The sequence below is a fragment of the Rhododendron vialii genome, chromosome 8a (genome assembly GCF_030253575.1).
Source record: "Rhododendron vialii isolate Sample 1 chromosome 8a, ASM3025357v1".
In the NCBI taxonomy this organism is placed as follows: domain Eukaryota; kingdom Viridiplantae; phylum Streptophyta; class Magnoliopsida; order Ericales; family Ericaceae; genus Rhododendron; species Rhododendron vialii.
This window is the reverse complement of record NC_080564.1, coordinates 33734469-33750022: the sequence shown is the minus strand read 5'-3', so window position 1 is coordinate 33750022 and position 15554 is coordinate 33734469. Positions and strand designations below refer to the sequence as shown.

The 15554-nt window shown below is 39.0% G+C and overlaps 2 protein-coding genes across 4 annotated transcripts in view; both read left to right on the top strand.

The window, feature by feature from the left end:
• Positions 1–5323, top strand: part of LOC131299227 (probable LRR receptor-like serine/threonine-protein kinase At1g05700) — a 52731-nt gene extending 47408 nt beyond the window's left edge. For 2 of the 3 annotated variants that reach the window (XM_058324858.1, XM_058324854.1), the window contains exons 6-13: positions 1545–1616; positions 1715–1795; positions 2112–2287; positions 2391–2617; positions 2735–2861; positions 3445–3507; positions 3603–3792; positions 4609–5323. In XM_058324858.1, coding sequence (XP_058180841.1) covers positions 1545–1616; positions 1715–1795; positions 2112–2287; positions 2391–2617; positions 2735–2861; positions 3445–3507; positions 3603–3792; positions 4609–5044 — 1372 coding nt within the window. In that variant the 3' untranslated portion in view covers positions 5045–5323. The remainder of the gene's footprint in view (positions 1–1544; positions 1617–1714; positions 1796–2111; positions 2288–2390; positions 2618–2734; positions 2862–3444; positions 3508–3602; positions 3793–4608) is intronic. The other variant, XM_058324856.1, reaches the window with a different exon arrangement.
• Positions 5324–6386: 1063 nt separating this feature from the next.
• LOC131299263 (mediator of RNA polymerase II transcription subunit 6) lies at positions 6387–12260 on the top strand. Its single transcript, XM_058324907.1, has 6 exons — positions 6387–6449; positions 6487–6856; positions 8906–9080; positions 10703–10772; positions 11024–11133; positions 11805–12260. The coding sequence occupies exons 2-6, from the start codon at positions 6597–6599 to the stop codon at positions 11964–11966; spliced, it is 777 nt and encodes a 258-aa protein (XP_058180890.1). The 5' UTR covers positions 6387–6449; positions 6487–6596; the 3' UTR covers positions 11967–12260.
• The last annotated feature ends 3294 nt before the right edge of the window (positions 12261–15554 follow it).

Here is a 15554-nt window from a genome sequence, read left to right as displayed (position 1 = left end):
ATGTGGTCTCAGAAAGCAGTGTTTGGAGGAGCAAAGTAAAGGGACCAAGCTCAAGTCCAATTTTACTCCCTCCAGTTTGGCCAGCTTGATTCATTGTGAGCCCACTCCAGTTATTCGAAAGGTTCATATGATAGGTCCCGTATAGAAGTACATCCCTGTAAAAAGTTACCTCAATCGGACATCGATAGCTGTGTCAACAGTTTACTTTTGAATATCGCATAAAGTCTATGAAGCACCGACACCTCTAGACGTCGAAGAATCACAGTGTCAGGACACAGGGACACGGGGACACCTCGGAGATACGTACGAGACACGCCACGTGGCGTGTCCCATATTTTAATATTAAATTTTGAGGGGGACACGGCGGGACACCGATGGGGACACAGCATGGGCCAAACTGTAATTTTTTTAAAATTTTAGGGGCCAAACTGTAATTTTTGAAAAAATTGGGGGTCGAACTGTAATTTTTTAAAAAAAATTTGGGGCCAAATTATAATTTTTTTAAAATTTTTGGGTGTTAAACTATAATTAATTAATTATTTTTATATATAAATAAATAAATAAATATACACGTTGCGTGTCCCCCGCCGTGTCCGTGTCTCCATTGTTTTAGAATTTCCGTGTCCTGGTGTCGGTTTCGGTGTCCGTATCCGTGTCGGTGCAGCATAGCATAAAGTAAAACACAAATATTCAGGTGTGTATTGATGGCCGATCAAGATCATTTGTTTCCAAATATTCTTTGCGGGTTGTATAAATTGTAGTGTTCGAATGATCAACGTGGGCCCTTGATGGGTAAAGTTTGGAGGAGCAAGGGAAGAAGATACCTTGGGAGCTTAACCTTCTGATGAGAGCTTAGGACATGTGGGCACATAAAGTAGAATTTAGAGGAGCAAGGAAAGACGGGGTACGGAAGGGAGCCGAATCTTTTTATGATAGATTCGGGACATGTGGGATTTCTATGATGATCTTTGCCCGGCAAAATTGGAACCTCGTAAATCCTTGTGTTTTTGTGTCTTTGTTTCTGTTTCTCTATTGTTGTTGCCATCATAAAGATTACTATTTGAACTAGTTCTTGCCATAGTTGTTTCAAGACGGTTAAGGATGACTTCCCTTTACTTCTGGCTATGGTAGTTGAGGCTATCAGGAATATCAAATCGGCATACAGGGTGGAGAGGAACTGGCAAGGAGATCCATGTGTCCCAATGAATTACTCATGGGATAACCTTCAATGCAACTATGATGGAAACTCCGCTAGAATCATTTCACTGTGAGTGTCTGCATTGGAAAAACTGTTGGCTATTTTACTGTCTATTTTTCTTGACTCTTGCCAACTTATAAATTAGGAACCTCTCGTCGAGCTCATTATCTGGCAACATGGATTTTTCCTTCTCCAATCTCACATCCTTAGAGTCCTTGTAAGTATAACTATATGGTAGAGAAATATTACCATATGGAACTTGCTGCTTTGTTAAATGTGGTTTACGTTTTGTAGAGTTTATTTTGTATCCCCTTAAGTAACTGATGATTGTTTATTAATGCTACAGAGATTTGTCAAACAACAATTTAAATGGACCAGTGCCCGATTTTCTTATTGAACTTCCTTCCTTGAAGACTTTGTGAGTCTATAGAACAATTTTTTTTCTTTCAATACCAATGCAAATTTATTGGTTACTGACAAGGTACAAGCTATCTGGAATCGACGTGCCTTTTGCAGAAACTTGTCACGGAATAATTTCACAGGTTCAATTCCACCGGCCCTCATTGAAAAATCAAAAAGTGGATCCCTTACACTGAGGTCAGTTCAGTTTTTTAGTTTTTAAAATGGATCCAAATGAAAACCATATTTCAAAAAGTATGGTGATTGGTGGCTAACACATTCATCTAAACGCTTAAGTTACTAAAGATGGTGTAAAGTCAATTATGTATGTATATAAAATCTAGAAATGCAGAAGAAATAGATTTATCCATAGATGAGCTGCAATGAAAAAAAAATTTAGTAATCTTCCACTTCCCTTGCATTCCGTTTCTTATCTGATGATATGTCCTAGATTATTGGGAATAAGTTAAATATAATGAAGCCATCTGATATTATTCCGATTGTCTCCAAATAGAATGGAAGGGAATCTACATCTTTTCCAGGCAGAAAAATCATCCAAATGCCATGCAGACTCGTGTACTAGGAAGAAAAATTTTGTTGTACCTGCGATTGCATCTATTGCTTCGTGTCTAGTCATCATGGCCGTGATTCTTGCCATCTGGTGGTGTTTGAAAAGAAGGAAACAAGAAGGTACTTATCTGTGGATGATTTGAGTTAAATGGCAAATTCCATTGAAATTATTTTGGTATAGTGTATGCTTATACGTGAAATTTTTTCTGATCTTGCTTATCAGCACACATTGTAAAGTCCAACCCTGAATATGAAATGGTGGAGGAGAAGAGAAGACAGTTTACGTATTCTGAGCTTATGACCATCACTAACAACTTCGAAAAACTACTTGGAAATGGAGCTTCTGGATCAGTTTACGCTGGGCATTTGACTGCTGATACTAAAGACGTTGCAGTGAAGATGTTTTCCCTACCGACAACTCATGTTGGGCGTATGCAATTTCAAACAGAGGCAAGTGTCGATTACCCGTTTCAATGATTCTAGTTTCATATCGATGCTGGTGTCACACAGTCACACTACAGCAATTGTTGTATTTTGCAATAAGGTGATGTGCATTGGAAAATGCAGGCTAGGTTGTTGACAAAAGTCCATCACGGAAACTTGGTTGCTATAATGGGATACTGCAATGAAGGCGAACACATGGGGTTAATATACGAATACATGGCTAATGGAACCATAAAAGACCGTTTATCAGGTATGAATTGTTTTAAATTTATGTGTTCATCTTGATTTCATGACCATAATTTAAAGTAACCACCTAAGAAGCAAGGGTACAGATAAGACACGAGACAAGGACAAAAACAATATATTTGTTTGAAAACTAGGACTCATACATTGGGTACACGTTGAATATGACAAATATATGGTTTTGGTTTTATAAATTCATGTTAAAAATATTAGTCATATCAAGTGGAGCAACAAACAAAAATAACATTGACATCAAGAAAAAAAAGTCAGTAAGTGTTCATGGATGGCAGGTTTAACCTACCCTAACGTTTTAAAATTAGCCTCACGTGTCCCTGCTGTGTTCAACTAGAACAACATAGAAAAATGTTGTATGCATAAACATATATGGGCATGTCGGACACGGTACATACGTTGTCTCTGTCCTTCCTAGGAACTTCTAAGGAGATTGATGGTGAAAAAAGCTTTAAAAGATATTGTAATGTGGCTAATTTTTCTTCACTAAAATAGGTATTATGCCAATCTAGATTATCGTATGCTTTACTTTCGACATTTTCCAGTTTAACTTCGATGGCAATTTCTATCTTGTACAGAGAAAAATCCAAATATCTTGAGTTGGGAAAAGAGACTACAAATTGCATGTGATGCAGCACGAGGTGGGTAAACTAATTCTCATATCTTAGTGGTTGTGTTTGAGTTTCCTTATTCTAGAATCCCTTTAAGCTAACACAGTACAATATTGAATTTGCAGCATTGGAATACTTGCATGATGACTGCAAGCCGCCAATAATTCACAGAGACATCAAGACTTCTAACATACTGTTGAATGAAAATATGCAAGCAAAGATTTCTGATTTTGGGTTATCCAGATTAATGCCCTCTGACGGCGGGACTCATGTCTCAACTTCAGTAGCTGGCACACGAGGATACATGGACCCTAAGTAAGTTTTTGTGTTTTCCAGTTCGGTTCACATATGCCGCTTTTCCAACATGGTGATATCCATATTATTTTGCGGTACTATTGGACCACGACCTTTATTTGACAAAACTAAACTTACCTAGATTTCTTGCAAGAAATGGGCCGATACAATATTTGTATACTTGCTTGTTTCCATTAGATCTCAGTCTTTCTGTTGACTTCATGATACTAAAAGAAATGGGCCGATACAATACCCGTATACTTGCTTGTTTCGTATATGTTTAAATGGGTTGCAGGTTGATATGTTGCTTTTATTCTTGTCAAAAAGGTTTAGTGTTACTCTTTGAGAATCTTGCTAAAAGAGAAAAGACCCGACTTCATGCAGCTCAAACCCAGACTGCTGGAAGTAGTTGCATCTCGGCCGCACATCTCAACAATTAATGGTCCAAATTTTTTGAAAACTCTGACCGATAAAACTACAACAATTTGTCAGAGTCTCTTAACAAATTTGAATTCTGAACCATCAAAAATACTTTTGAACAGCTAAGATTGCATGGACTACTCTCTGCAGTCTACAGAGAAGCGAAGTTCAAGAGAAACTCTATATGGATACTTTGAACATTTTAAGAAGCATCTCAATGGGTGGTATTGGATTTCAAACAACAATAACATAAGTAACATATCATTGACTTGCAACCCATTTAAAGATTAGAAAGAAACCAAAGATAAAAGTTTCCATAATCATCTATATACTTTTCAGCAACTGAAGGTTATTTTTTTCCCGGTCAAATGGAAATTCGCAACTGAAGGTTATAAGTATATATCATTCTTGTTGTAGGTATATAGCATCCAGTAAGCTGAATAAGAAAAGTGACGTTTACAGCTTTGGAGTTGTGCTATTGGAATTAATCACAGGGAAACCTGCAATACTAAGAACCCCTGAAAACATTCTTTTGGTCGACTGGATTGTGCCTATGGTCGAGCCTATGGTTGAGAGAGCTGAAATCAAAGAAATCATGGATTTGAGATTGAATAGTGATTTTGACACCAACTCCGCTCGGAAGGCCTTGGAGACAGCAATGGCATGTGTGGAATGCAATTTAAGTCAAAGGCTGGTGATGAGACAAGTTGTGGCAAATTTAAGAGATTGTTTGGAGATGGAGAAAGCCCGTGTTAAGGTTTGGAAGGAGAATGAAGTGCACAATTCTGAGTCCGGCAATACAGTTTATGTTAGTACACTTGGGAGTTCGGTTGGTGGTCCTTCTGCAAGGTAGAATATTAAGAGTAGTCTGTGAATTTGTGTTAGAGAATGTTGTCGAGCAATAATCTTGATTATTGTTTGTGGGGCTTGTGTGTGATTGATTGGAGAGATACGAGAAGGTGAGAGCAAAGGAGATGGAAGCCAAGGCTGGAGGAGAGTTGGGTTGTCTGGTGTTTTAAGTTTTTGGGTTGAGAGTTGGTTTATTTGTGTGGCTAGGGTTGAATATAAGTTGTATTTGTATGGATTTTGTTAAAGATTAATGAAATCAGAGTCGAGTGTGAATGATTCTTCTCTGTACCCTGCAACAAATGTTAGGTTCCAAATTGATAGTACTCTGTTAACTAATTTTGGACTGGATGAGCTTATATTTCGGACCTGTATTTTGCATGTTCGGCTGATTGCATATAAAGCCATGTTCGACCGCTCATATGATTTTACTTTGGAATCCGTAGAACTATTTGATGAACTTAATCGGGATCCCTCGTAAATGAACAGTAGAATTGGCCTCAGAATTATTCGAGGTGCGCAAAAGCTGGCTCAAATACCTAAGCTATATAGGAATAGTCTTTTGAACTTAATTGTAGCCAAACGACATGTTTGATTCCAGACATGCTAATCCGACTCATTAGGTTACCCATATGAGAGACTATCTTATGTACTACCTAGGGGTGGTATTAAGTAGTGTGGCAAACCATTGGATACATGTGATGTATCTCGATCTACTAGAGTGGAAATTGTGTCAATACTCCCTTTTTCTGCTCAAATACTGGAAAACCATTTTATGAACTATCATTATGCCACCACTGAGGTGGTAGCCCAGTTGACAGGGTTCACTATCCTCCTCGACAAAGACGTGGGTTCAAGTCCTGGCAGGTGGCTTGGCCTCACGTCTGCAAATGAGTCTTTGGACCATTGATGGGAGAAGCTTATGCCAACTGTGTACCAGGTTGTGCCATGGTGACTTGTTCGTCCTCCCTGACGGTAGTTATGGCTCGAACCTGACATTCCATCGGCGAGCAAAGAGCCCTTATGGTCACGCCCAAGGGGGATTGTTACGCTTGTTGCCCCCTCCCACCCTTTCGATGATTAAAAAAAAAAAACTACCATTATGCCCAAATAGAGGTTTTACTCAATCTACATACATTTAAATGTGTGTTATCGCATTAAAGTTTAGGAATTGATATTTATCCTCCTTTTTTGTCTTGTAGCAAAAAAAATAAATGCACTTTCAATATTAAAACATAAAAAAGGGAATGTGGATAAAAAAAAAAAGGGGTGTGAATATCAATTCCTAGATTTTCTTATCTTTTTTTTTTTTTTACAAGAGAGATAAGAAATGGAGGGCCAATGGGCCTGCTCAAAAGGTGGAAACTGGAAATTACCCGGGCTTGCTTGCCCGTCAGTAGCACTGGGTAGCCCACCCCGCCCAACCCGAAGCCCAGTTCGGTCGAAACCGAAGCCCTATTAGGTCGGGTTCGGTCCAGGCTAACCCTGAATGTGGTCAACCATGGCCAATTACTGAAACCTCTCTAAAGTCGCCGAATCGAACTGTGGGGCGGTCGAAGATGGCGACGACGCCGATGGTGCCGCCGAACGCGGCGGCCGGAAACCCTAACTTCGAGGGGAATCAAGCGGCGGCGCCACCACCTCCGGGAACGGACATGACCGGAATATGCTTCAGGGATCAACTTTGGCTCAACTCGTATCCGCTCGACCGAAACCTGGTGTTCGACTACTTCGCCCTCTCTCCTTTCTACGACTTCTCTTGCAATAACGAGCTCCTCCGCATGCGCTCCATTCATCCTCTCGACATCTCTCACCTCTCGTACTCTCTCTCTCTCTCTCTCTCTCTCTCTCTCTCTCTCTCTACGTATATGTTTGTATACCTATGGTTGAAGGCTTTGCCTTTTTATTCAGAGTTATTTTTGTAGTAGTAATCTAATAGTTGGACTTATTGTAGTGCTTGTGAAAGATATAGTTGGATTTTTCTCATTATTTGAAATATTCAGATTGATGTAATTGTCATGAAAACAATCTACTCGCACATTCATCGTGTAAAAAAGAGGGGAGAAGCAAATTAGGATGGCTGTTCTTTTTCTGTTTGCAGTTTCTTAGGCAGTTAAGGGGGTAATTTGGAAAACTATATTGTGAGCCAGCCTCATAACTGATGTTCACACCAAAAGGGGTGTTACCTTATGACAGTGATAGAGATATATGTGATATATAGATGTATGTATATTTGTAACATAGATTGATTGCAAGTTGCCTCAATGTGACAAAGTTTGGTGTCCAAATGCACACATATAACGAAGCTCTTCAGCTAGTTTTGTCATTGAGTTTGCAGGACAGCTGTAATTGAAATGTAGGTTATTCTCCTTGGCCTTCCATCCATAGATTATTAATGAAGAGTATGCGGTTTGCATGATGAAGGGCGGATTTCAGCTTAAAAATGAAAAAGTTGATCAAGAACACTATGTTTAGGCAATTTCGGCATTTTTTTAGGCGACTACTAGAGTGGGGGCTAATTTAGAAGTTAAAGGGTGATAGGGTTTGTTTTAAAAGTTGGGGACTTACGAAGAAAAAGGTGTTGACTCGTAATCGTGCGAGATGAAAAAGTAGGTTTTTCAGTCAGAGCTAAATCTTTTAGATCTGTGATTGAGAATAGTTTTCGCAACTCACTAGTTGAAGAAAGTTAGAGATGAGGATGTCGGGGGGTTTTTTCCCCTCACATTGAGTTGAGATGAGGAGCGGAAAAAAAAAAGTTCCTTTAGGGGAAACCTTAGTAGGACGAAGCAGGGGCGGGGGAGCGGAGGCACTTAGAAGCTCCTTAGGTTGGGAGTGGCCAAGGAGTATAGATAATCCATAAATGTGTATGTAATTTTCTTCAACTACTTAATCATTGAAGGAAAAGTGATACTCATTGAGCATTTTCCTGATCTTAAAGGGTAATTATTGGAAGTTAGATATTTTCAATTTGCAAAACTTCTTACTAATATGATTTTCATATTCTTATTTCCACAATGGCATAACTCCCTTAAAAGTAGGAGAATATCTGCCTTATAAGCTCTCATCTTAGTTAGGTGCGAGTTCCTGTCAAGGAGCGCTGATTTGAGCTCCCATTTTGGAAGCGCGCCCATTTTAGAAGGATCCTACTACGAAGGGGGGAACCATACTGGTATGAAAGCTACACAAAAGGAAAGTTGGCTTCTTTAAAACTTCAAGCAAAACAAATGTCATTTTCCACCTTCTCCTCAATCTCTCTGCCATTGATGGACATGCATCCTTCCATGCAGTGTTCATTTGTTTCCCCACCCCCCTCTCCAAATTCCCAAACTCCTCAATCTCGGAATCCCCGCTACCCCATATATCCCAACCCTCCAACAGATAACGGTTTATTTTCCAACTAGGCTTTCTCTGTCCCTCGAACAGAACCATCAGGTTACTATATAGTAATGTTCTAAAAAAGGCTAGGTGCTACTCGGGCGGAAAAAGAGAGCCTAGTCGGTGCCTAGCACCTAGGCGCCCGACTAGTCAGCTGCCTAATCTAGGCGTTGGACCACCGCCTAGTGCCTAGGCAGGGACTAATAGTCCTAGGCGGCTGACTTTTAGAACACTGCTATATAGAGAATTGAATCACCCATCTCCTCCAACCCCAGTGCTGCAACTGGAAGTTTGTATCACTTCTATTGTAAAGACCTGCCCGATCGCCTCCTTTGAATTGGAATCGTTGTATTTCTTTAGGCTATGAATGCCATAGACTACATCTCTATCTTTAACTAAACACATGTCATTTCACAGTGGAGATAATTCCTATCGCTGATTCGCCGTATAGTTTGGAAAGGCATTGCATATGATATGATTGGTAGTTCTGCAGGAAAATGACAGGCACGGAATTCATGCTGAGCGAAGTTATGGAGCCCCACCTCTTCGTCTTTCGTAAGCAGAAGAGGGATAGTCCTGAGAAAGTCACACCAATGCTTACATATTATGTCTTGGATGGTTCTACATACCAAGCACCACAACTTTGTAATGTTTTTGCTGCCCGAGTTGTAAGTTCTGTTTTTCTCCTTGCATCTTTTTCATTTGTTGTCCACTTTACCTTTAAATAATACTGTGCAACACGGAGACATACATTTTAGATAAATGCAAAATGTAGTCATGGCACCAATGCCTTGTTTTGTCAGACTTGCATACGTGATCACAAATTTCATCGGGAAAGGCTCGTTATTCTTCTTTCATGTCGTATATGAGGTTTGCCCATTTGACAATTGAAAGTGTGGAGATTAAGCATCTGCCTTACTTAATAGGGCTCTTCTAGGAAGTCGCATTGGGTATCCCTTTCCCACTTGAGATGTTTGATAGAAAATGATTTTTTGTTATGCAGAATCATGTTTCCTTTGCTTTTATTTCTTCGTTGGACACTTGAAGAGCTTAACCTGCATTTAGGTTTGTAAGGTTGAGCAAAGGCATTTTTTGTCTGATTGGTATCTTCAGAGGTCCTCAAGGATTAGGTCTTCTTTGTTTTGCTTATTCAGGACATCCAGAGTTACAGACTGCCGCATGGTTGATCGAACAAAATCTTAAATGATGCCTCTGATTTTTTTGCCTTAAGAATTTGTGGGAAACATGATGAGTGCATGATCTCTCGGAGTTGTCCCTTTGCTCTTCTTTGAAAGGGAGGGGAGGACCCCCATTGGTGCCTGGATCCAAAGGGCGATTTCCTGGTTAATATTTGATTTTTAAAACTTTTCTCAATTGTTCCCTTTTGGGTTGTGTATTTAATCTTGAAAGTGTTGCCCAGGCGTGCTTTTCTGTTTTCATTTGCATATTTTTTTGTTTTGATTTTTACCAGCCTGATAGAATAGGTTTTGTTCTTCCACATCGTAGCCTATTGTGCACCTCATAAGTCGCTGCAATTTACCTTGTTCCACTATATGCTCTTGCTTTGGAGTTTGGAGTTATGTTTTCCTGGCTCCTTGAGCTTGATTTGTTTGGTTTTGTCTTCTCTTTCTCCCCCATTTATAGGCGGTACAAATTCGAGTAAAGAGGCCTTAGGTGTCCAAGGGCACAGAATCAAAGATTAGGAAGGTTTTTGTTCTCTTTTCTAATACTTGGGAGTTGGGAGTGCTTGGACAGAATACAAGGTTAGAGTCTAGTCAGAGAACCGTCTGAAGCACTATTCTGGAGAATTAAGGGTGGATCCTGTCATAGTTTGTGTTGGTTTTTTAATACAGGTAGTGCTTCTTGTGTGTGGGTATCTTATTGTAGGTACATAGACTGACGTATAAATGTCCAACTACAACTCACAAGTGGGGTATATCAGTCAATCTAACTGCTCAGGGTTACATAGAGATAGTCTGGTATTTTCTTAATTGCCCCTGCTCTTTCTTCCTTTTGTGCTACACACAACCAGTGGAGAAGCTTGTTACACAATACTAATGCCATAGTTTCATTGATCTAGTTGATGCTTTCTGCTTCCCTCTACTGTATAGAAGCTGTAATTTGATTTGAATTTTTTATTTTTATTTTTGTGTGTGTGTGCGTGTGTGGAGTTTGTACTTCAAGTTGAGAATGCGCGTCATTGTAAATGCTGGATGATGATAATACAGCATTAATACATATATTTTCATGATTCTAGGGACTTAGTCTATTGTATTTTGTCTTGTGACAGGGTCGGGCTTTGTATCATATCTCGAAGGCTTTCAATACTGCAGCCTCAAAACTAGAGAAGATTGGATATGGTATCTGAATCTTGACCATTCCTGTCCTGGTTATAATGAGAGTAGTATGATTAGTGATTAACACTGAAATGGTTAAGCGCACTTATTACAATGTAGATAACTTTAAGTAAATAGTTTCTGTGCCACCGAAGTATAGACCATATTGTTTGTGCATGTGGACAATCACTTCATAATGTTTCTGCTAATTAATGGGTGTAGTGCATTGTTGGCGTTAATACTTCTTTTAAAGTTTTACATATGTTTTGACACAGTAGATGCCGACAATGAAGGTGCATCCTTTGAATCTAAGGTGGGAAAGGAGACGATTGACTTTAAGGAAGTTAAGCGAATGGATCTTATTCTTGCTTCATTACAGCGCAAGGTAACTTGTCTAACAAAGTTTTTCCCATGCTTCTATATTGCTGAGAGTTGCACACAATAAATTGTTCCAGAAATTGTACCCTTACGAGAATTCTGATGCTTTGTGATCAACCACAATATAGCCGTTATGATGTAGTTACTTTTGTTGATACCACCACCTGTTCTCTTTAGGATTGAGGCCAGAATATTCGCTTTTTATTTAAGGCTTAAAGCAAAAAATTAAAAAAAAAACTTTTTAAACTACAATGACTTAGGTAACAAGGGAAGGCGTGGCATGGGGTGCTGCGGCATGCGAAAAAAAGAAAGAAAAAGGATCTTGATTTACTTGTTTAACACCTTACTTTCATTGAAAAGGGAAATAATCAATAGGGCATGAAGTGTCGGAGTAGGGCAATTTTTTTTTTTGTTCAAACCTGGTTAGTTGTGTGGGGAGCAAACCCACCAACCAACCAGACTAACCCTTGGGGCTACAGCAGGGGACGCTACTCATCTAAGATTTTGGGTAAAGCTTGACCAAAGTTATGGAAAAACTTTGAAGATGTGGGTTTATCCTCGAGTTTGGTTCCAGAAGCTAAGGAATTCATGGAATTTGATCATTTTCTTCTTTGAAGATTTGGGGGTTATTTAATCGTACCATATCAGTATACATTATGATTTTGTGCATTTGTGCAGCTACCACCCGCCCCTCCGCCACCACCTTTTCCAGAAGGATATGCACCTCCTCCTACTGTAGAAGGAGAGAACAGCTCTGAAGCTCAGCAAGGAACAGAGGCCCAAGTCCCTCCAGTTGATCCAATTATAGACCAAGGCCCACCTAAAAGAATGAAAGTTTGAGATTAGATACGTACGCCGCTGACATTTCCCGATAGAGTGGGTTATATGGATGGAGGAAAAAAGTCCTCACTCATTGAAATTATCCATTTTAGTTTCTGGCCTTTGTTGTTTCAGTACTTTTCATGTATAGTCTCGACTGCTTTTTAATGTTCCTCATTTACCAGTTGAGGTGCAGCTTGAAGTCTATGCTGCGGGAAGTTAGATAGGAAATGATGGATGGATGTATCTAATTAATGGTGCTATTCGAGGATATTTTTCCTGTGAAAGTAACATTCTGCTCGTGGATGTTGTACTTTTTGTTGTGTTGACGTTTTAGGTTTGGATTTGTGTTTGGTTGGGCACAAACATGCAGTACCATCAGCCACCTTGAAAAAAAGGTGGGTTGGATTGAACCAGCATAACGACCTCCCAATTAATTGGTGAACCCACCCGACTCAGAATGTTTGGACTTAAGTCGTAACTAACCCGGCTTGGGTGAAAAATGCAAGTTAGATTAGAGCCCCATCTCCGAAGTTGCCACCACATTGTCAAAGTTCCAAAGTCCCAAGTTGTCACCACGTCGCAGGCTTCGTCACCAAGTCCCCACCAAAGTGCAAGTTAGATTAGAGCCCGCTCTCCCAATCATTTGGTCCCTAGTAGCGAACTCAAGACTGGTGGGGGAGCAACCTTATGTTAGCTACTCCATTCAGGGGTAGAGCTATTCAGTGGGGGGAGGCGACACGTGCCACCCCCGACCAAGAAGAGACAAAGCTATTCAGCGGGGGAGGTGACATGTGCCACCCCCGGTCCGAGAAGAGACGAGGTCTCACATATATGATCCAAGCAGTTTATTTTGTCTAAAATTGTTTTTTAAATGTGCCCCCAAAAAATCCCTTAGTGTGTATACCAGATAATTACGAAACAGATATTTTTTACTAGGGATCCCGACTAAGAATGTGGCACACTGCAGGATTGGTAATTCCAATTGTCAATAATTCAGTGCCGCATCAACTTTTTGTGCAAATTATTGCAGACATTGTTATATCAATATGCGTCTATAAATATATATATATACACACACACACACACACTCCTATCTTTAACAAATGTTTCTTAGATAAGATTCTTGAACTAAATCAAAAATTAGAATGAGATATCTATTGCAATTGAGTTACTTTGTATTTGCAATTGAGTTACTTTGTATTTGATATATCTAAACTGATTAGTCGAGGAGTTGGTTCAGTGGTGGAAACTCGGACTTGGTTGGACAAGGCCCGCATTCGAGTCTCTATAGCCTCTTATTGGTGCTAAATAAATAAACATATTCCTAATACGACACACAAGTGGTGAGTCAAGCTTCGGTCTTGACGTAGATGCGATGGGTCCCCTATAGATAGTGATGTGGCGTGACAGAAAAATAGTTTCTGACGGAGGTGACGGGTACCATGCTTGCACTTCCCTTTTATGTAAAAAAAAAAAACATCTTAGTAATTAGATATGATGCTCATTGACATATATACCATTTGCATGTTTGGCCAGGAAAATTGTTGGTTGCCATGCCTAGCTAGGGTCACATTCAAACAAATTTGGAATTGGGTATGACAAAAACCCACTATATTGTTTTTCTGGTATAATAAGAAAGCTTTGTCTATGTGTGTCATCCACTTTGTTCCGCTGCTCTCCCCTTGGAAAGGATATATATTTAGGTGGGCTGGGTTGGATCCAGGGTAAGGACTTTGGATTATATGAGCACTACCTAGCTAACCTACAACATAATGGAAGAAGAGTATGAAAGGCATGCATCATAAGAAACTAGTAAACAATTTTGTTAACCTCTGCCCATTAGGCGGATGATAATAAACACATAATTTCAAACAAGTTCGGATATCAATGCATATCTTATAGATATTAATACACTTTCACAAATATTACTATACTTTTCTCGAAGAGTGCTACTATTGGTACATACAATATGTACATACAATGTACATATAGATTTTTGTGGGGTCCAATCCAGGTCCCACAAAGATGATCCGAACCGCTCATTATTTTTAAAACATCTTTTTATGGAGCCCTGTTAAAAATCAGCTCAACCCGATATCGGTAAGGATTTTTTCTAAATTTGTAGGGGCGAAACTAAGCAGTTAAGTAGTTTCGCCTCCACAAATTAAGAAAAAATCCTTACCGATATTGGGTTGTGCTGATTGTTTACGGAGCTCCATAAAAAAATGTTTGAAAAATAATGGGTGGTTTGAATCATTTTTGTGGGACCCGAGGTGGGCCCCACAAAACTGATATGTACATAATATGTACATTTCATATGTACCCCTAGCATTTTTGTTTCTGGAATATCAATGCACTTTATACCTATTATCCTACATCATTTGGGCGGATGTTAGAATAATCCTAAAAGGAATGCTGAGATGATCACACATGCACTTAGGTGTCATGAAATTAATGTGATATCGTATGGTGACTAATCACCCATATGAAATTGAAATTATGTGTAAATAGGCCTGTCAATGAGCCCGATCCGACAAATCCTAATCCGATCTGAATCTAATAAAACTCGAATCCGATAGTGGTAATCCAAATCCGATCCGAAAACTTTCTTACTTCAAAAATTTTAGCAAAAAAAATTATTTTCCAAAAATAAATTTAAAATAAAATACAACTTCTTAAACATTTTTTTTTTCAAAATAAAAAATTTACAGTATTTTTTTTATAAAAAAAATTCGGATTGGATTGATAACGGATTTAATCCGATGCGATCCGTATTTGAATTACCAGATTCGGATTATCAGATCAACGTTATCGGATTCGGATCGGATTTTTTGGATCAAATCCGGTCTATTGACAGGCCTTTGTGTAAATAATAGACAAAATTTTGAATACACCCCATTTATATGGGTGAGTTTTAAGGTCTACATGCTTAAGTTGGTGGAACTCACCCATGACGAGAGAAGCAGGCAATGTGTATGTATCTTATTTTCTATAAGGCGTAAATCTTGTCAACGAATATAGGTTATTGGTTTTTACACTTCTTTTTTTTATTTTTATTTATGGCAACGCTCTCTTTGTGTCCCCTTGGGATGTGAATTTACAAATTAAAGTTAACATTTCATTTGTATACTCTTTCACATTTGAAAGAACGACATTAAGTTATAAAAAATAAAAATGTGAAAATTACTTCGTATGGCAACGAGCAACAAAAGATATACTCCTATAGTATGGTAAATGGAAGAAGTGTCAAGATAGTGGCCTAGCTAGTGGGCATAATAAGTTCTATATATATTCTGATCATGATCACTATGAATGGAACTCGCCCATTACGAGAGAAGTGTGATCGGGCAATGTATAATCTATTTTCTTTTCTGTAAGACATAAATCTTGTGAGTCCTGCTATTCGCAAAAAAAGATTTGCAAGGAACGACGCAAGGAAAAACGCGTTTGGGACCATTTTGGGTTCCACAAAAATCTAAAAAAATATCCATAAATTTTTGAATATTATTTTATGGGTTCCTGTAAAAAATCAGCTCCAACAAACATCAGTAAGTATTACTTTTTGATTCGTAGAGGCAAAATTACAAATAATATATGGGGGGCCAA

Excerpts from the sequence above, each read along its gene's own strand:
- LOC131299263 (XM_058324907.1), top strand. The coding sequence starts at position 6,597 with ATGGCGACGACGCCGATGGTGCCGCCGAACGCGGCGGCCGGAAACCCT. Across the intron at positions 9,081-10,702 it reads ATGTTTTTGCTGCCCGAGTT|GGTCGGGCTTTGTATCATAT; the intron begins GTAAGTTCTGTT and ends GTCTTGTGACAG. Across the intron at positions 11,134-11,804 it reads TTGCTTCATTACAGCGCAAG|CTACCACCCGCCCCTCCGCC; the intron begins GTAACTTGTCTA and ends GCATTTGTGCAG.